This window comes from Symphodus melops, assembly GCF_947650265.1.
Source record: "Symphodus melops genome assembly, chromosome: 17".
NCBI lineage: Eukaryota > Metazoa > Chordata > Actinopteri > Labriformes > Labridae > Symphodus > Symphodus melops.
In genome coordinates, this window is record NC_136707.1 from 787800 (window position 1) to 807365 (window position 19566).

Genomic DNA, 19566 nt, shown 5'->3' on the forward strand with positions numbered 1-19566 from the left:
CTGAGTGACATGACTTTGTAATCTCTCAGATAGTTTTTAACGCCACCGGCAGAAGTTTGATATCGTCCTTACTAAAGAGTGAGAGGAGAGTTCAGTCTCTCACACACACAGAGGAATATAAAGATGACCTGTTTCTGCACACAAGTAGGACAAAGATAACATTCTGCTTCGAGATAAGATTAATATTAAGTGAGGCTGATTGGGGGTGCAGGACTGGACTGGACCCTGCAGCTGGGTCAGCCTGTTGTCTTACTAAAACCTCTCAGGTCTGTGTTTTTTTTACTTTACTAACGAGATACTGTGACTCAACAGTTCAATCATTCACAAGACAACAAACTGCAGGTTTGACAGATTTAATGGACAAGCTGTGGAGAATAAAAACACAAAAATCATCAAGGCAGAGTGTACTACAGCACATATCAAGCATTACAAAAATATAAATATGTTATAGAGGACACTTCAAAGGTCAAAGAAACTGGACCAGCAGGGGTTAAACTGGACCATGACAGACAAGCAGGGGTTAAACTGGACCACGACAGACCAGCAGGGGTTAAACTGGACCATGACAGACCAGCGGGGGTTAAACTGGACCATGACAGACCAGCAGGGGTTAAACTGGACCATGACAGACCAGCAGGGGTTAAACTGGACCATGACAGACCAGCAGGGGTTAAACTGGACCATGACAGACCAGCAGGGGTTAAAGTGCAATTGAAAGGTCTGAGCTGGAAGTGGGACAACGTCTTGAGTAAATATTTCTTTACAGCAGTAGGTCTGACAGCTCACACTGGAAGAGGGGGGGAGAGAGAGAGAGAGAGAGAGAGAGAGAGAGAGAGAGAGAGAGAGAGAGAGAGAGAGAGAGAGAGAGAGGAATTTCACAGAGACGACCTCAGTGGACGTCTGAGTACGACTTAAAAAAGAAAAAGAAACAACCTTCAGATGTTTTAAAAGCTTCTAGTGCAAAACAGACCCTGCTGACTGAATCTCTTCACATGAAGACACAAGATCATTGTGTGCAGCAAAACGCTGCAGAAAAGCATGCTGGGAAGGCGAGGCTGGCGAGCTGTGATTGAAGATTTAAACAGACCAATCAGGATGCAGCAGCAGCAGCAGAGCGGGAACGCCGTTGACTCTGAAGCACGAGACAAACGTCTTCTGGACTTCAGCCAAACAACTCGTCCTGTTAGTCGTTTTAGAAAAGTGTTAGCTTGTGTCGCTCGTCGCTCAGCTCGTCCTCGTGCGGTCGGATCGTTTCAGTCACGGGAACTTTCCCGTCCGTCCTCCTTCTCTCGCTCACATGTCCGTCTTCACTCGTAACATTACTTTCTCTCCTCTTTCTTCCACCTTCATCGACTCTTCTTCTTCTTCTTCTTCACGACTTCAGTCCCATCTGAGCCATCATCTGCTCGTACACCGTCCACGCCATGGCGGCCATCATGGTCCTCCTGAGCGCCCGAGGCACCGCCCCTCTGAAGAAGCCCTGCAGGGCGTGTTCCTGTGAGGGAGAGGGCGAGGTGTGAGAGGAGGAGGAGCGCCGAGCAGCACAATCAAAGAAGTGAGGGAGAGATAATCACCGTGTAGATGAGTCGGACGGCCTCGGCCGTCCTCAGCTGAGGATTCACTTGGACGCGTGTTTTCACCACGTCGGCTGGCTGCGTGATCAGAGACGCCAAAATACCCGCCATGACGCCACAGCCGAAGTTCGCCAGCGGAGCCGAAGCAGACGAGCTGATTTCTGAAGGGAAGATACACAGACATCACGTTTCCACGTTACGACTTCAAAACAGTCGTCTTGTTTCTGTCGCCGCTCGTCATCAGAGACGCGGCGCCCGCTTCTCCGTGCGTGCTCGCTCACCTCGGGGCAGCGAGGCCTTGGCCTGGCTGTAGAACATGACGTAGATCCCCGAGAAAGGAACGTCCCGGAGCAGAGTGGCCATCAAACCGGAGAAGAGAGCAGCGGGCCCCTCGGTCCGACACACGCTGCGCAGAGCTCCGCCCACACTCTGGTAACTGTACCTGCCACACTGACACATCACACACGTTAACGTTTCCCTCTTTCAAGGCTTCACCGCCGCACGCCACCTCCGCTCTTGCCACGCGTGCTTACCTCAAATCGTGTCTTAATGACGGTGACCGGCAGCATGAAGACGCCTGCCACCGTGCGGGCCCCTCCTCCCAGCAGCACGGCGTGCAGGGCCCCCGGCCGGCCCTCCTGGAAGAAGTGCTGCTTCAGAGAGTAGTAGGTGCTGAAGTAGATCCCCACGCCCGGGATGGTCCGAACAAACGACTGGAAGAGGAGGAGACGGATGAAGAGTCAGAGAAGCCTCGACATTTCACACAGAACAGACCGGAAAAAAAAAAGATTCTCACCGGTGAGATTCCTTTCCAAAGTCCCAGCAGCCTCTCTGTTCGCACCACGCTCCGCAGCACCGTCAGCATCCCCACCCTGCCCGACCTGAGAGAGAGAGGGGGGGGGGAGAGAGAGAGAGACATTCAGGTAAGGCCCACATGCTGCGTGTGACATCACTCCTTCAGCTCTGCGGTCAATACTGTACGGTAATGTTCCCCCGGGGGGGGGGGGGAAGTGTGAGGTCACAGCGTCCGTAGCTGTGACACGGACACACACGTCCGTGACGTGTTCAGAGAGCGGCACATGTGACACTAACACAGACTCCAACGCAAGCGTGGATTGATTGATTTGATCTCATTTATCGAGTGATAACGTGAGGGACGAAACGACAGATGCAATGACGACATTTTTGCCCTTATTTGGGCGCTGCTTTTAATTGGACGCATTCACAGCGGATCAATAATGAGAGCAGATACGAGAACGAAGCGGCTTCATGAGGTGCCGTAACCAGTCAAGTGACATAAACGTCATCGCTTCCTCTGAGCCTGCAGGATTCATCACAGGTGACATCAGGAGTGCATGATGTGTGTCAGTGTGAAAGGTGCTGCTGTGTGCGGACTCACCCGGGCTGCATGCTGCTGTGGAGCGTCTGCAGACGGGTCTTGACGAGGTCCAGCGGCTGGAAAAGCAGCGTGGAGCAGGTCCCGCTGAGCGAGCCACACATGAAGGCTTTGATCGCCGGGTGAGCCTGGGGGAGAGTTCAACAAAATGAGTTCAATAAATCCGAACATGTGGAGATAAAGCCGCCTCGATACCCTCCGAGGCAGGAGAGTGAAACAGGTCAGCAGGGCGCCGTTATCTCTGCAGCACGCCGCCCTGACCTCCAGTGTGATCAAAACTCACCAGAGACAGCTCCATTGTTCTGCAGCGCGATGACTTGATGACTTGATGACTTTATGACACAAATATCTGCCCCTCTCGTCCGTCACTCTGCTGCGCTCCGACCTGAAAGTCCTGCACACCTGGAAAGAGAGAAAAGGAGACAAGAAGGTCGATTGAAGAAGGTCTTCTCCATGACGAGCGAGCACGGACACAATCCTGCAGCCTGCGAACACGTACAGGTCACCTGACCTTAAAGCAGCGTGTTTCCAGTTTGTGATCAGCGGACACACACACAGCTCTTCATTAAGTTAAGAGAGATCAGCGTGCTGCACATTAGGAGGGACCGGGTGCAGGGCGCCGTGCTGCACGAGGTTCACCTCAGAATAAACACACCATGACTCCATTGAATAAATGATGTGATCAGTCCAAACATGATTCTCCTCCCGCTTCTTCAACACGTTATCTGTTCAAAACACAGGACACCCGAAGAACACGTCTCCCCACACACGACGTAGCAGAGCTCAACGCCAGGGTCATAACACACGTGGAAACCTCAACAGGACCTCAAACATCCACTCTGCACAGACCAGAGACTAGACAATTACTGATCAAATGTTCAAGACTTAAATCAAACATCTCAACTGTAAAAGATTTACATGTTTCTTCCTCAGCTGTGGGTCGTGACTGACAGATCTGAGTTCCCTCCAAAGGGTGTCTGATCTCAAGTGTGCAACAGAAGACTCCTTCTCCGGTCTTCTATCAAACACCCGTCTCATCAATGAGCCTGAAATCAATCAATGATTATGTCCTATAATCTTTTACATAACCTCTCATCTTGATCTCCTCTGAAAGTCCACTCCGCTCTGCAGCACATGGACAATTATGCAACTTATTGCATAAACCTTCTTATTCACCTGTTTCCTGAATTGTTTACATCAATGTGATCAGGATTCAAGAAGAGTTTATTTATGGAGTTCAGAACAGATCACAGCTCAGTATAATGTTTAGTAATGTTAGTGTAAAGTTCCGGTTTTATTTTTAAAACTATGATTGAGTGAAAGTAGTTAATTACTACTCGAATAACCATCATAATAAAATAATACGTATTTTTTTTATTTAGGAAATCCTTAAAAAGAGACAGAAACATTGATAATATTCAGCAAGCTGCATTTTCTTCCTCATTACAGAATAATAATGTTTTCATCAAAGTTACTGACACGTAAAAGTAGAATATTATAGTTTTTAAACTCCTTAAAAAACACCATGAAATGTTTCTTACCCTGCTCAGATCTGCAGCCGTTGCTATGGTAACTGCATAATTGTTTTTAACGTTGAAATATGACGTTTCTTCTGCTCCGTCGTTCTGTTGTAACTCCAGCGGTGACTCACCTGAGTTTGAGCAACTGCAGGTAACCTCAGTCCGGTCACATTACAACATGCAGACCGGTTGGTCCCTGTTCGACGACGCATGCGTGTCGTAGCTGCTAATAAAGGCCCCGCCCATTTAGGAGATACTGCCTTCTGATAGGTTAAACGGCTTCCGTAGTTGTGAATATTAAACGAGGTTTCACGGCAAGTATATATTATATAAAATTATTTATTATAAAAAACGTTATTACAAAAAGTGAGTGAAAGGGACGTTTTTAAATAAACTAAAAAGTAATATTATTCCACTTTGTTTTATCTCTTTTAAAGCGTCTTACTATTTTCTATTCGGTGGTGAAGAAAGTTTTGTAAAGTTTAACAAACCCAAAATGTATTTATGAAAGTGCAACGTCGAAGAAATGTTTTATTAAAACTTTAGCAGTAAAACGTCTCATAATGCAGAAAAACTCTTTTTAAGCATTTACGACTGTTTCACATTTACGTTTCGTTTTAAAACTTTACGGATGATTTTAAGATTGACATACAAAGAAAGTGGATGTATCCAATGACATTACTATTCCCCAAGTAACACAGGAAAAGAATATTAAGAAAGGAATAAATACTTACTTTTAATGAATTATTGTTTTGAATCAGAGATGTAGGAAGAGAGACATACTGAAGAATTCATTCTTTAAAGATAATCACAGACTGACACTCTGAAGAGTCTCACCCAAACATCTCCATCCTCGTTTGCTCTTTTGGACTCTTCTGAAGTGAACCATTGGGAAACCGGTTTTGACTTGCTGGAATTCTGGACGCACGTGTCCGCCCCCTGCTGGTGAAAATACGTAATTACACAAACGACAATTTTAGCATCTAAAAGAGCCAAAGTGTGGACTTCAATGCTCCTCACCTGACCAACCAATTAACCCCTGTGGTTTCCAACGTGAGGGTCGGGCCCTAAAAGGTTCATGAGACATTGAGAGTGGAGTCGCAAGATGACAAACGGGAACACTATATGCAAAGTAGTAGTTCAAGTTCAAAGTTTGGGAAGCAGTGAACTGTAACCCCCATACAGTGTTGAGTTGTAATCTTCTTTTAAACATAAGAGTCACCATCAGGGCAAAGATGCATCAGTGCATCTCTGGTCAACACGAAGAGACAAAAACAACAGAAGTCCGATGTAGCAGTTTAGAAAGCCTCTTTATTTGCAATAACACCAACATTTCACAACATGAGATCCATTCCAGAGGTGCAGACAGACAAATATTGTAGAAGAGTTGGGAGTTGCATTTGCTTACATTTTCTTTTCATTTCTTAAGTGCGAAAGGTTTAAAGTTTGCGAGCCGTTATTCTTAACACAATCCTCTCACTTCCCAGCAGTGTGAGCCGAAAGTCGCAGCCCCCCCCCCCCCCCGCCCGCCCCACCCCCAAACCCCAGAGCACAGCCAGCGAGGGGTTAACATCACACAGATTTTAAAAAAACGTTTCTCTGCTCGACACCTGGCGTCCTTCTTCATGATTGGCCCCCTGAACAAGCGGTGCTCTGAGAATACAGTGTGTGCCGAGTGATAAACAACCGTCACCTTCTACATGAACAAAAACAAAAAACACTGATAGTGATGAACGTAAAAAAAAATGAAAACGAATGCACGTCCAGACGAAGCCAACGACCCTGCACGGGATAAATCAGACGCATTTAAGGCCTTAGTGTGTGTTGGCACTCTGAGCTCCTTCGTCGTCGTTCGATTGAAGGCAGTGGTTTATGTGTCGAGGCTTCAGCGTTTTTTTCTTTTTTCATCTCAGTGCAAAATTAAAGAGATTTTTTCGCACATTCACAATCAAATAAATGCCTCCGATACGCCTCAGAGTCTCCAACTTGGTTACCTGATTTTCTGCCTCGGGATTTTAATTCTTCATGAAATGAGTGCATCACATCGTTAAGCCCAAAAGCAAAGTCACGAGTACTAACTGCAGCTAAATCAATAGGGTACATGTCAGCGTATAAACCTTCATAATAAACTGGAGGCGAGAGCGCGAGCATAATAAACACGAAGAAGCACTTCCATTTTTAACCATTATATATATAAAAAAAAAAAAAGTCTGCATAAAATACAATTCTATAGATCGAGATATTACTTTGGTCCCCGTCCGGTAATCGCTCCTCCTGTATGTAGAACTTCTCTCTTTGTTTTCTTTCTTCAATTAGAAAAATAGATCCTACATCAGGACTATTCATAATTGGAATGTTTCCTTATAAAAATATCTTTTTTTTTCCTTTCTTTGTTTTTTTTTTGTCCCAGAGAATGAAAAATGAAGCAAAACAAAAAACAATTTGGCCCAAAAAAGAAATGCGTTTTGTCAGCATGGTGATTGTCCGAGTTGACTGGCTTGTGTGTGTGTGTGTGTGTGTGTGTGTGTGTGTGTAGAATGCATAGATTGTCGTGTTTGAACACCATCCTTATCTTTGTGTTCCTCAGCGGTCAGTAGGTACAGTAATGTGAGCTCGTGTGAGTCGGGTCTGTCTGTATGTGATGCACTTCTCTCTTATATCTATTTTTTTTTCCTCCTCTCTTAAGAAGCCACGGTGGTTCTTCATTCAGGTTTTGGCTCAGAGGTCTCGCTCTTCGGCTCACTCTCCTCGTCGCTTTCCGGTCCAGCGCGAGGGATAGCGCGGCGGATGGTGAAGGGGAGATCGCCACGTCTGGAAATAAAGAGAAAATAAAAATGTCAGCCCTGCTCAGAACAGGCTGTTTCTGTGTCTGTAGCTTTAAATATGTAAATGAGCTGTGTCTGACCACGCCCCCTCTCTGGAAGGAGCTCGGGTGTACTCGCTGCTTTCTCGCTCCATGTCCCTTCTCCCTACCTGAGCTTGTTTTTCAGGGTGGTCACTTCTCGGTTCATGGCGTCCGCAGACTCGGTGGCGTCCTCCAGCTCTCTCTGCAGTTTCCTTCGGTTGGCGTTGGCTCTCTGAGCCTCCTCCTCGGCCTCCTCCAGCTGACGCTTCAGCTGCTTCATGCGAGAGTTCAACTTGTCCGACTGGAATTCAACACAAGATAAAAATGAGAACTACAAAAAAAAAAAAAACACCAATGAAGACTACATTTCCCTTCACAGTCCGTCTGACGCGATGCAGAGGAGTTCTCCAACGCTACGCTTCAGTACTGATGAAAGGCTCGTACCTGGTCCTTCTGCTGCTCCGTGTTGCGTCTCTCGTCTTCCACCTGCAGGATGACTTCCTTCAGCTTCTTCTCCGTGCGTCTCACCATCTTGGTGGCCGCCTGCCGCTCCCTGAGCCGAGAGCACAGCAACAGGTCAGACTCCAAACATTGATGGTTTGATTGTTTTTAGTTCAGTCCTGGTTTCTTTATTTTGGAGGTTTTGTAAAGCAAACTTAAATCCTTCGATAGACAAGAAGGACAATCTGTGATCTGAAAGGTTCTGTAACGTGAAGTTTTGTATTTCAAATAATCCTTAAAAAAAGGTGTCGCTCACCTGGTCTCCATGTCCAGCTGTTCCTCCAGCTGAATGATCTTTGCCTCCAGAGCTGCCATGTTGGCCTTGTACTTGGATTTGACGGTTCCCTCCAGCTCCTGCAGCTTCAGTTTCAGCTCCTTGTTCTGACGCTCGAGCTGCGAACGAGCCCCTTCCACGCGCTGAGCGCTGCTGCGCTCTGCAGCCAGCTCCACATTCATCTGGTCAGTCTGAACAAACAAAACATTGATTTCTTCGTTTCTTTGTTGTTGCTGCTAAAATGCCTCGAAATACTTCAAAAAACCTGCAGAGCTAAAACTCCTAACGGGCTCATTCATCCCCACAAACCTGCAGCATTGATTTCTTCAGCCTGTCGTTGATCAGCTCCGTGTTGCACTGCTCCTCCTCGAGCTCCTCCTCCAGCTGAGCGATACGAGCCTCCAGCCGCCTCCTCTCCTCGACAACCTGAGCACTGAAAGATGGAGACAAGAAGATTAAAAGATGTTCGAACAAATGTTCGCATTTCTCTTTCCTAAAAGAGAGAAGTCTTACTTCTTGGACGCCCCGTTGTTAATCTCATCCTGCAGTTCGTCTCTCTCCTGCTGAGCCTGCCGCTTGGCTCGCTCTGCAGCGGCCACTTCCTGCACGCAGAAGAATTCAATGAGTGTGGAAGAGAAGCAGAAAGGAAAGAAGTGATCGTTGCTGAGGGAAGCACACGGACCTCCTGCATCTGGAGCAAATCCGCCTCCATGCTCTTCATCTTCTTCTCCGTGTCCTTGCTCTGAGCCAGGATCTCCTCTCTGGACATGCGAGTGTCGTCCAGCTCCCTGATCAGTTCCTTCATCTGGGCCTGCGGAGTCACACGAGTCGGGTCAGACAGGGAGCACGCCACGCGCTCCGTCTTTGAACAGTGAGGACACGAGGACGCGGACTCACCTGGAGTTTCTTCAGCTGTTTCAGCGCCTCCTCGCGGTTCTTGTTGGCCATGTCGATGCCGGCCTCCAGCTCCTTCAGGTCCAGCTCCAGCTTCTTGCGCGAGGCCACGGCTGCAGAGCGCTGCTTCCTCTCGTCCTCCAGCTCCATCTCCATCTCTCGCACCTGACGGAGGCACATTTAAAACTCAGCCACGCCCCTTTACACCGACCTGAGAAGCTGAACCTGTGCACCTTGTGAGCTGTGTTATCTAGAATCACATTGAGGTCGTCTTTAGGAATACCTGTTTGACGAGCGCCCTCTTCTTCTCTTCGCCCATTTCGTCCCGTCCTGCCAGGTCTCTCTCGTACTGAGCTTTCATGGCCTGCATGTTGACCTCCAGACGCAGCTTGGCGTCCTCCGTGCCCTGCAGCTCGTCCTCCAGCTCCTCCAGCTGTGTCTTCATCTCCTCCAGCTGCTGATCCATGGCACGTTTAGACTTCTCCAGCTCGTGGACCTGCAGGAGGAACAGTTAGTTACACACACACACCAAAACGTGAAAACGTACCTGGTCAACATTTTTGCACACTTACACTCTTGCCAACGTCGTCCTTGGAGGATACAAGGTCCTCCATTTCAGCCTTAAGCAGTTTGTTGTTCCGATCCAGTTCTTCCTTGATGTCCATCAGAGCGTCCAGCTCACGAGTTAAAGCCAGGGCTCGGGTATCCTTCTCTCTGGCCTCGCCCTCGGCCCGGTCACGCTCCTCTGCATAGCGGGCTGAAATGTTCTTCTCCTCTGCCAGCATCTGATAACATGATAAAAGTATTAAATCCATATCCTAAGAGTTCAACATAGACTGCTATAGAAACCTTTTGTTCTACTTTGCATGCGTGACCTCACCTGGTCAAACTTCTTCTGCTTCTTCTCCAGGTTGGAGACGATCTGTCTGAGGTGGTCCTGGTCCACAATCATGTCGTCTAACTCCTGCTGCAGACGCGTCTTGGTTTTGTCCAGCTTCTCGTAGGCGGCGCACTTCTCCTCCAGGCGCTGGTTGGTTCCCTCCAGGTCCCTCTGAACTCTCTTCTTGGCCTCCTCGGCGCTCTCCAGACAGCCGGAGTCCTGCTCCACCTTTTTCTTAAACTCCATAAGCTTTGAGGAAAGAGGACGCGTCATTTAAAGATTCAGCTCGCTCAGTTTCTGTTCTCTTAAACTGGAGGACAGAAGTCTCTCCTCACCTGAGCCTGCATCATCTGAAGCTGCTTCTCCACATTTCTCTTGGCCTCTTCTTCCTCCTCCAGCTGCTCTCGCAGGCCATTGGATTCTTCCTCCAGCTGGCGCATACGTGAGATCTGAGACAGTTTCTGGCGCGTCTCTTCTTGGAGTAGCTCCTGTTAACGTGGACATTTGTTGAGTTTGACGAGCTGTGTTCATGCGTGCATGGTTTTATACTGCACGATGTGTTTCTGTACCTGAACGTCCTGCAGCTGAGACTCCACAGCGGAGCAGTCTTTGGTTGCCTTGATGGACTTGCCCTCCACATCGCTGAGAATGAGGTTCACATTATCCAGTTCAGCCTGCAGACAGACGACAACCACAATGAGCTACTGAACCTAATCATCGAATGAGGTTTACATCCTTCACTTTACACGACTTGTGCACAGCCATGCATGTAAAAAGGGTTTAAGTGTTGCACGGAGTCGTACCTGCACTTTGGAGAGTTTTTCTGCCGTCTCCAGCCTCTGGCGCTCGCTCTCTGAATGTTTAAGCTGCAGCTCCTGGACCTGAGCTTCAGCCTTCTTCCTGCGCTGCTCTGACTCTCCTTTCCCCTGACTCAGAGTCTGAATCTCAATGGCCAGCTCGTTCCTCTCAGACTCCAGAGCCTGCTTGGCCTTCTCCATGGACACTTTGTTCTGCAGGAGAGAGACGTGTGTGAGAACGTGTCTGATGACTGATTGCAGCAGACGTGGATAGAACAAGGCTTTACCCTCTTGGCCTGTTCCAGCTGCTCGTTGAGCTCGTCGAAGGCCTGGCCTTGTTTCTGTCTCATCTCAAACAGCTGCTGCTCGTGGACTTTAGCCTCCTCGTCCAGAGTTTTCTTAAGATGTGCCACCTCGGTCTCTCGCTTGGACCTGAGCAGAGAGGGCAGACATTCATTTCTTCTTGCATTGACTCAAAAGCTAACGTCATGTGACATAACGCCCGGGGGGTTTGACGTGTCTACCTGAGTTCTTGCTGAGCAGCGGTGGAGTCCAGCGTGTCTTCCAGCTCAGTCTTGAGGGCCTCCAGCTCTTCTCCGAGATCTCGACGGTGTTTCTCTGCCTTCACGCGGGACTGCCTCTCCAGCTCCAAGTCCTCCTGCAGTTCAGAGATCTGAGCCTCCAACTCACGGATCTTTTTCTGGGCAAGATTCTTCTGGGCTGCCTCTTCCTCGATCCTTAAATGGGAAATGCGTTAAATTGGGTGGTGGGGGTGTCAGGCAATCAGCTTCACTTTGGCAAACAATGACTCGAAATGAAATGTAGACTTCCATGCAGACCTGGCCAGAGCTGCCTGGAGCTCCTCCTCCTTCTTGGCCAGCTGGGCGCGAAGCTCGGCGATCTGAGCCTGCAGCTCGGCGATCTGGTCGTGGACGTCGGTGAAGTCGCCCTCCAGCTTACGGCGGTTCTTCTCCACCTCCTGGCGCTGCTTCTCCTCCCTGCGCAGGCGGTCTGCGGAAACACAAAGGAGACATTACGAGGAGGGGAAAGAGACGGGATGTTGTAAATCCTGTTTTCCATAACGCCGTTCTCTTCTTACCCTCCAGGTCTGTGATCATCGCCTCGTGTTTGTTCTTGAGTTTCTGCAGACTCTTGGATTTCTCCTCCTCCTCTGCCAGGTTGGTGGTGAACTCAGAGATCCTCTCCTCCATCAGCTTTTTCTCCTGCGTTCAGAAAAAAAGATGGGATGGGGTGGGAGGGGGAGTTTCCACTTTAAGGTTTGTTCTTTTCAGAGGAAATTAGCAGAAAACTAAAATCACATCAGCTCCTTTCATCCAAACCTTGAGCAGTTTGTTGTTCTGATCGTCCAGGATCATCACATCCTCATCCACCTTCTTCATCTTGGCTTCCATGGTGACCTTCTCCAGCTGCAGCTTCTGTCTGGCTGCCTCCTCTTCATCCAGCTGTTGCTCCAGGTCCTGCGTGGAGGAAAAGCAAACCCCTAAGTATTCAACCCACTCTGCACAGGGCAACTTTTGAACAGGTGAGTCAACATCTCCTCCTTACTGAGATATTTTGCTGCATCTTCTTTTTCTCCGACGATAGATGCGCGGCACGCTCCTCCTCCTCCTCCACGCGGGTCTCCAGATCGTGGAGGATGTCCTCCAGCTCCTGCTTCTTGGCAGCGAGGCGAGCTCTCATCTCCTCGGCCTCAGCGCACAGTTCTGTCTCTGCCTGGAGCTGCTCCTGCAGGGCCATCTTCTCTGCACTCAGCTGCAGGATGACACCAAGCACATTTTCAGATGAGGCTTCTTTTTTTTATTTTTTGAATACTGTTGTGTCCGTATGAAAACTCAATAAACAGTCAGTGCAGAAGATACAATGCAAACCACATTAAACATAATCCCTGCACTTTATTTAATAAAAAGAAAAACTTTACCTGCTGCTGTTTTTCTTCCATGTCCCGGAGCTGCAGCTCGGCATACTGCTGCTTCTCCTTCACCTTCACCAGCTCTTCGTCTTTGGCCAACATCTCCTCCTCCTGCCTGCTGACCTGAAGCAGGGGCTTCACCTGAGGAGACAAAGGTTCCACAAGGAGGTCAAAGGTGAGGCCAGACTTAAATCACACCTGCAGCAGCAGCAGCAGAGGACCGGGGCCTACCTTAGTGAAGAGCCTCCACCACTGCCAGTTTCTGAGTTTCAGGTAAGCGGCACAGTTCCTCTGGATGACTTTCATGGCAGTCAGCTGCTGCTGCCTCTTGGAAAAAGCCCTAAAAAGTGATATTTAAACACAAAGTCAGACAAAGTCATCTCCTTGGATGAGTCTTAAAACTCTTTGCATTAGAGCTACAGTATGGTGGCGTACTTGCGGGCGACGTAGCCTCTGCACCAGGCCTGGAAACTGATGATGATGTCAGTGATCTTCATGTCCCTCTCCTCCTCCAGGTGGGCCAGGACTCCGGCTCTGAAGAACACTTTACTCTGGCCGATCCGGAACAGGTTCGGATCCAGCTCCAGGCTTTTGATCTGCGACAATGACGACGACGACACTCATCAGACACACTGACTAAAAGGACAGATGTGATTGAGCTACGATTGGTGTCGTCAGTGGACGTCTTACCATGAGCACACAGGCCTGTTTTCCATCCATGAAGCCCTTGGGGATCGCATTAGGAGTGAGGATTTCGTACCTGAGAGAGGGGAAGATGGATCAGAGACTTTTTCCTTCAACAAAGCTGGCGAAGAGCAAATCTGTCATCACGTTACCTCTGTCTGAACTCCTGGAAGACGATGCGGTTAGGGAAGCCTTGTCTGCAGATACGGATCCCCTCGAGCACACCGTTACACCTCAGCTGGTCCAGAACCAGGTGGGGGTCCAGTTTGCCAGCCTGGAAGAGAGACAGAGAGACATTTTTTAGATTTTTCTAGCCGTCGCTTGCCTTCCTAAAGTTTGTAGAAATATGAAAAAGTCCCCGTGGTGTGAAAATGCAGCGTGCATGAGAGATGATGAGTTATTAAGACCATGACGAGCAGAGCGAGATGACCCCGTTACCTTCTTCTCGTGGTTGGGGATGATGCAGCGCACAAAGTTGGGGTTTGTGTTCCTCAGCGTGGCCATGAGCTTGGACAGCTGCTCTTTGTACAGCTGGCCCACGGTGCGAAACATTCCCTTCCGAGTCTTAAAGGCGCCGGGCTCGGACATGCCGGACACTTTATCCAGGCCGACGATGCGATCCACTGAGAGAGAGAGAGAGAGAGAGAGAGAGAGAGAGAGAGAGAGAGAGAGAGAGAGACACACGGAGAGGAGATCTCATGTCAGACAATGGAGGGTTTTGACTTTAACATTTAAAATGTGTTTACCAGGCAAACTCAAGCCAAACGCATGTCACAGGGAGGGATGAGAATGACCGTCGTCTCTCCACTTTCTCTGCTCAAAAGTTCATAAAACCAGGACCAGTGAGACGCCACACAAACACCGAGTGGATGCGAAGGGAAACAGGATGACAAGAGTGGAGTCACAAAAAAAAAAGCCAGTGAAGCGTGGAGAGATAAACAAAAAAAAATAACCAAGTGCAGTTTGTGGAGTGGAAACTATGTGTGACGCTTCACATGAAACATGTAGGTGAGAAACGTCGGCGTTGCAGTGGGCATGTACTTTTGTTGCGATCAAAACACCAAACCAAACCCATGCAGTATGTATGTATATACCCATTGCTGCAGTACCCATGACCAACACCAGGGGTCCCCAAACAACACTATTACACAGAGGGAGAGAAGGAAGAGTTCAATGACAGATCAGGAGGTGATTTCACTTCACACACAGAAACAAAATGTTTAAATCTGAACATTCAGGGAGGATGGACGGAGGAGGGTCTTCTTTCCAAACACAGCAGGAGTGAAAAAAATAAAAAAGAAAGAAAGAAAAAGAAACGTGGTCACCTGAGTCTGAGTGAAGAAAAGGAAAACGCTGATAAAAATAGGCTCTCTGACAAGTCTGCATTTCTGAGAGCCCACGTGAGAAAAAAAAATACAAAAATGGGACCGAACAGAGGAAGAAACAACAAGTGGGAGGTATAAAATAAATAGAAAAATAAATAAAAAAGGTAAATACAAAGGTTCACACACCAGACAAAAAGAGAAAGAAAACACTGAAATGTGAAACAGGAAGAGAAACATGAAACATATTCCCACCAGGACGAACACCGGTGATTCCTGTTTTAAACCCAAACTCACCGTCCTTCCACAGCTCAGAGACAAACTTGTCAGTGGATGTGTTGAGCAGCGTGGCCACGTTGTCGTTCAAAGGGTCCATGTTCTTCATCAGCCACTCGTCTGCCTTGTAGTCCACCTGAAAGCAACGCCACACAGGATTTGTTTCCGTCCTTTTAAAAAAAACCTTCAAAAAGGCATCACGGACACGGAGCGAGAATGAACGTTCTCGGCGCGGTTACCTTGCCGGCATAATGGATGATGCTGAAGTCCGCTTCGTCCTTCAGCTTCTTGGGCTTGGAGAACTTGGGGTGCGTTCCCTGCTCCTGACCGACCTTCTCCACAAAGCTCTTGTCGGTGGCTTTGGGAAACCAGCACTCCTCGTCGAGCAGAGCGAGGACGCCAGGAGGGTTGGCCTGCAGGCGGAGCGGAGGGAGAAGATGTGACGTGGCAGCAGCGCTCATAAGAGATAAACAGGAAGTGATCCCACAGGGAAACTCTGGGCGAGTAAACTCACGGGTTTCTCGATGAGGTCGATGCAGGGCTGCAGGTCCAGGCCGAAGTCGATGAAGCTCCACTCGATGCCCTCCCTCTGGTACTCCTCCTGCTCCAGGATGAACATGGTGTGGTTGAAGAGCTGCTGCAGCTTCTCGTTGGTGTAGTTGATGCACAGCTGCTCAAACGAGTTCAGCTGCACGAGTGGAGAGAAAAACACCGTCAGTGACATGCAGGAATGAAAACGTGGATGATCCCGCCGTGGAGCAGGATTTCTTAAGACACATCTGTGCACGTGGACACGACTTCGTTCACCTCAAAGATCTCAAAGCCGGCGATATCCAGGATGCCGATGAAGGACGCTCCCTGTCTCTTGGTCTTGTCCAGGGCTTTGTTGATCCTCATGACGAGCCAGCGGAACATCCTCTCGTACGTCGCCTTGGCCAGGGCCTCCACAGCGAACTCGGCCTGCTCCTGGGTCTGAGCCTTCTGGACGTAATCTCTGCCCACTTTGATCCTGGGCGACAGGATGGCCCGGGTGAAGTCTGTGACGTTCATGCCCATGAGGTGGCTCACCTTCTGGGCGGCTGGTGGAGAGAAATGACATGATAGCTGATTAATAAAGAGAGAAGCAACACGAGCTGTCTGCATGTACAGAAACGTTTCGGTGGAGTTCCTTGAATATGCGGCGCTGCAGAATTTCAGGCTAACGGTCCGACTCACTGGTGTTGTCGGGCATGGAGGCCTGGTCTGTGTGACGCTCCTTCTTGAAGGTCATGTTGCCGAGCTGCAGCACGGAGGACACCACCTTCAACATGCCTGCAAGACAAATATAAAAAGACACAACAGGAGTGTCAGCATCGTCTCGTGTTCAGCGAGAAAAAGAGTTTCAGAAGTCCGTCGTACCGATCTGCTCGTCCTCTGGGATGCTCATGATCTTCATCGCCTCCAAGGTCTCCTGAAACAGGTCCTTGTCCTGCTGGCCAGGAATGGTAACGTTCCCGTTGGAGAGGAAACGGTAGTTGTTGTAATTCTCGAGGAGGAGTTCATCTAGGAGAGAGATTTAAGGAATGAGTTGAATCCGGCTGAGTGTCTTTAGAACTTGACATTTATGGGATTTGAATACGCACTGCGCAGTTTGTCTCCAGCCCCCGTCAGCAGGTAGTAGAAGATGTGAAAGGTCCTCTCGTCTTTGGCCTGTCGGATGGCACGAGATTTCTCCAGAAGGTCTGGTGGTCGAAGAGTTAAGGAAATGTTTGCCGATAAAAATCCTGCAGAATAAATAAACGTCTGAGTCGTCTTTAATGTTGCATAGAAGGCGTAAAACATGAAGGATACAAGTCTCGATGTTGGCACCGACGATGTAACCATTGACGTCAAAGTTGATTCTGATGAATTTCCCCTAAAAGAAGTAAAAAAAACATATTTAGGAGAAAGTAAATCGGACAGCTCGGGAGAAATGGTGAAAGCGAAGACGTCGCAGGAAGTCGTACAAATCGGGAGGAGTTGTCGTTCTTGACCGTCTTTGCGTTTCCAAAGGCCTCCAGGATCGGGTTGGCCTGCAGCAGCTGCTTCTCCAGCTCCCCCTGGTGGAGAGAAAGAGAACAGCCATGCAACACAATGAGTGCACGCTCCCATTTCCTCCCCTGCCAGCACAGACGAAGTCAATAAAACCCTCACAGGGATCTATCGTGAGAGCGTCACATTCTGATCTGTTCTTCATTTACTTCATGACAGAATCTGATTATTTTGGCTTCTTTGTTTGTTAAAAACATGCTTGACAGATTTGCTTGTTTATTTACCCGCGACATACTTACATCTGAGGGGAGAACACAGAGTGCAAAACATTTAAACGATAAAAAGGAGCGATACCATAAACACACAAAAACACACACAGCCCCCCCCCCTCCCCCCCGAACACATGACATCATGTTAGTGCCCAAACCTGCAAACACCCAGAGACCCATCACCTGTTACCCCGAGCAGAACCATCCAGTGAACCCGAAGAGGTGAGACACACAGTTTGAGATTTCACTTTCTGCACACGACCTCATGTTCACTTTTTATGGGTTTAAAAAGATTTGCACCGACGTGGAAGATCTTGTTACGGCTTTTCTCGAGGCGGTCTACCCTCCCTCTGTGGATCGATCCAGCAAAGACGTGGTGATGCACTGATAATTAGCTGAAGCCTGAATAACACATCAGCAGCAGCAGCTCTGACTCTGGAGGCGCACAGGAGAGGAATAAATGCAGGCACACTTCTGCACGCCGGTGAAACTGCACCGAGTCTGAACGGAGACATTTTGGTGCAAGAAGTTCACCTGAATCAAAAACAAGAAAAAGGACCCCGCAGCCAGCGGGGGCCAGGACTTCTGTTTTTGTTGCCGGGGAAACGATACAGGTGTCGATACGGTCAGATTTTATTCTAGCATCGTATCAAAGGCTAAAATAATTTTATTGAGACAACCCTTAATCTATGGATAGAACAACATAAATCCAGAGATTTTTTTTTATTTTAAACGTAAATTGCGACACGGACACACACACACACACACCGCTGAAGTGCTTTATGCAAAAAACAGAAAAGCAAAGTCGAACTTTGATGCAGCGACACAAAAAAATGAAAAATTCAACCAGACGATTTTGACAAAACTTTAAACTGAAAAAAAAAAAAAAAAAAAAAAGCTGCTGTGTTTGTGCAGCGAAGTCCCCTCCCTTTCTTATCCTCCGATTGTCTGGCTGAATTTTTCACAGGAACACACAAGGCTTCCACTGATTGGCAAACAAACTTCCTCCTGAATTTCTATTGGCTGACGAGACATGTCCCCCTCTGCCCTGGAAACAAAGTGACTCCCACAACAACAACAACAACAACAACAGCGAGGACGACGACGAAGCGCTCCAGCAGGGAGGAGGAGGAGGAGGAGGAGGAGGAGGAGGAGGAGGAAGGTGACGACTGAAGCAGGTGGGGAAGAGGAATGAATGGAGGGAGAGAGAGTTAACTCACATGTGACAGGATCGAGCTGTTCTGTTGATGGGAAGAGAGAAATACAACAACCTCAAAAAAAAAGGATGATGATAGATGTGGTTTTTATTAAAACCGCACTCGTCTTGCATCTATCACACGGACTACAGGACAGGAAACAGGAAGTGCAGGTCCTCCAGCCGAGTCTGACGGAACGACTCAGAGTTTTATTTAACCACGACATGATGCAGCAAACGCTACACAGATTAGGTTTCTGCACTTCTGTTTCCTTTCTCTTCTCGATTTCCAGCAAAGTTTTTACTGAGGCAGCTGCACCACAGAAGAACTTGTTCAGCTGTTTCTATGTGATGATGTACACACACTATACGCAGGATGAAAACTGTAAAAAGGATGTAAAGTGGTTCCTGTAAGTAGAAAGCGGGGGGACGAGTGAGTGAGAGATAAAAAGGGGGCGAGTGGAGGATGGAAGAGGAGGTCGAGCTGCGCTGCACTCACCTGATCTTTCTTGGTCTTGTGAGAGGAGGCAACGTGAGCCAGATACTGGATGACTTTTTTGGTGTTCTCTGTCTTACCAGCACCAGATTCTCCGCTACGACACAGACGGGGGTCAGATGAGTGAATATGTAACCCAAACGAACAACAAACAAACGAACAACAAACAGACAACAAAAAAAACGTAATGTTTTTAACTCACGTGCAAAGGATGGACTGGTCTTCACGATCTGCAGGAAAAAACAGCAAACATTATAAAAAAGACATTTTTCACACAGCGGTCGTCTCTGAACTGGAAGGTCGAGGGTTCAATCCCCAACTCCTTTGAAGTCACATTTCAACGTGTACTCGGGAAAGACACTTAAGCTCAATCTTCAGGGGTTTAAGTGTCTGTGGTGCGTCAGCGGCGTGTGACTGAATGGATGAGTTATCGGTCACTTTACTCAGCAGCCTGTAACATCAGGGTGTGAACGTGTCGCTGTGACCTTTGAGGAGTCGGGGTTCAGGTTAGGCTCCACGAGCTCAAGTCCATTTTTAAAACATCCGAAGCCTCGAGGAGTTTCTCGTCAGAGAGATGGGCTTGACTTGACGTGAAAAAAGGAAGCTGCAGAAGTCAAAGTGTCACGTTTAGAAAACTATCCGAGACGGCAGACGAAGCGACGGTGTGACATCAACGCTACGTGCACTTGAACATGTTTCCAGT

The 19566-nt window shown here is 48.4% G+C and overlaps 2 protein-coding genes across 3 annotated transcripts in view; both read right to left on the reverse strand.

Annotated features, from left to right (window-relative positions):
- Positions 1-1147: 1147 nt before the first annotated feature.
- LOC306838474 (mitochondrial glycine transporter A-like) lies at positions 1148-4668 on the reverse strand. The gene is made up of 8 exons (XM_079366677.1): positions 4512-4668; positions 3254-3372; positions 2974-3098; positions 2371-2455; positions 2108-2287; positions 1856-2024; positions 1575-1735; positions 1148-1495 (listed from the first exon to the last, which is right to left on the reverse strand). The coding sequence occupies exons 2-8, from the start codon at positions 3266-3268 to the stop codon at positions 1373-1375; spliced, it is 858 nt and encodes a 285-aa protein (XP_079222803.1). The 5' UTR covers positions 3269-3372; positions 4512-4668; the 3' UTR covers positions 1148-1372.
- Positions 4669-5781: 1113 nt separating this feature from the next.
- The window catches only part of LOC306838243 (myosin-9-like), a 29349-nt gene continuing 15564 nt past the window's right edge, over positions 5782-19566 (reverse strand). The window contains exons 4-41 of one of the 2 annotated variants that reach the window (XM_079366320.1): positions 19066-19093; positions 18867-18960; positions 18393-18413; positions 16879-16971; positions 16724-16787; positions 16516-16614; positions 16292-16435; positions 16109-16204; positions 15701-15972; positions 15408-15581; positions 15133-15306; positions 14915-15029; positions 13734-13918; positions 13448-13569; positions 13302-13371; positions 13047-13207; positions 12843-12951; positions 12621-12752; positions 12248-12454; positions 12022-12159; positions 11781-11904; positions 11521-11692; positions 11206-11418; positions 10969-11113; positions 10688-10894; positions 10454-10558; positions 10220-10372; positions 9885-10133; positions 9577-9789; positions 9288-9500; positions 9008-9169; positions 8793-8921; positions 8624-8712; positions 8420-8543; positions 8093-8301; positions 7780-7888; positions 7464-7636; positions 5782-7301 (exon numbers count right to left, since the gene is read on the reverse strand). In XM_079366320.1, the coding sequence (XP_079222446.1) occupies positions 7193-7301; positions 7464-7636; positions 7780-7888; positions 8093-8301; positions 8420-8543; positions 8624-8712; positions 8793-8921; positions 9008-9169; positions 9288-9500; positions 9577-9789; positions 9885-10133; positions 10220-10372; positions 10454-10558; positions 10688-10894; positions 10969-11113; positions 11206-11418; positions 11521-11692; positions 11781-11904; positions 12022-12159; positions 12248-12454; positions 12621-12752; positions 12843-12951; positions 13047-13207; positions 13302-13371; positions 13448-13569; positions 13734-13918; positions 14915-15029; positions 15133-15306; positions 15408-15581; positions 15701-15972; positions 16109-16204; positions 16292-16435; positions 16516-16614; positions 16724-16787; positions 16879-16971; positions 18393-18413; positions 18867-18960; positions 19066-19093 (5396 nt within the window). In that variant the 3' untranslated portion in view covers positions 5782-7192. The remainder of the gene's footprint in view (positions 7302-7463; positions 7637-7779; positions 7889-8092; positions 8302-8419; positions 8544-8623; positions 8713-8792; positions 8922-9007; positions 9170-9287; positions 9501-9576; positions 9790-9884; positions 10134-10219; positions 10373-10453; positions 10559-10687; positions 10895-10968; positions 11114-11205; positions 11419-11520; positions 11693-11780; positions 11905-12021; positions 12160-12247; positions 12455-12620; positions 12753-12842; positions 12952-13046; positions 13208-13301; positions 13372-13447; positions 13570-13733; positions 13919-14914; positions 15030-15132; positions 15307-15407; positions 15582-15700; positions 15973-16108; positions 16205-16291; positions 16436-16515; positions 16615-16723; positions 16788-16878; positions 16972-18392; positions 18414-18866; positions 18961-19065; positions 19094-19566) is intronic. The other variant, XM_079366321.1, reaches the window with a different exon arrangement.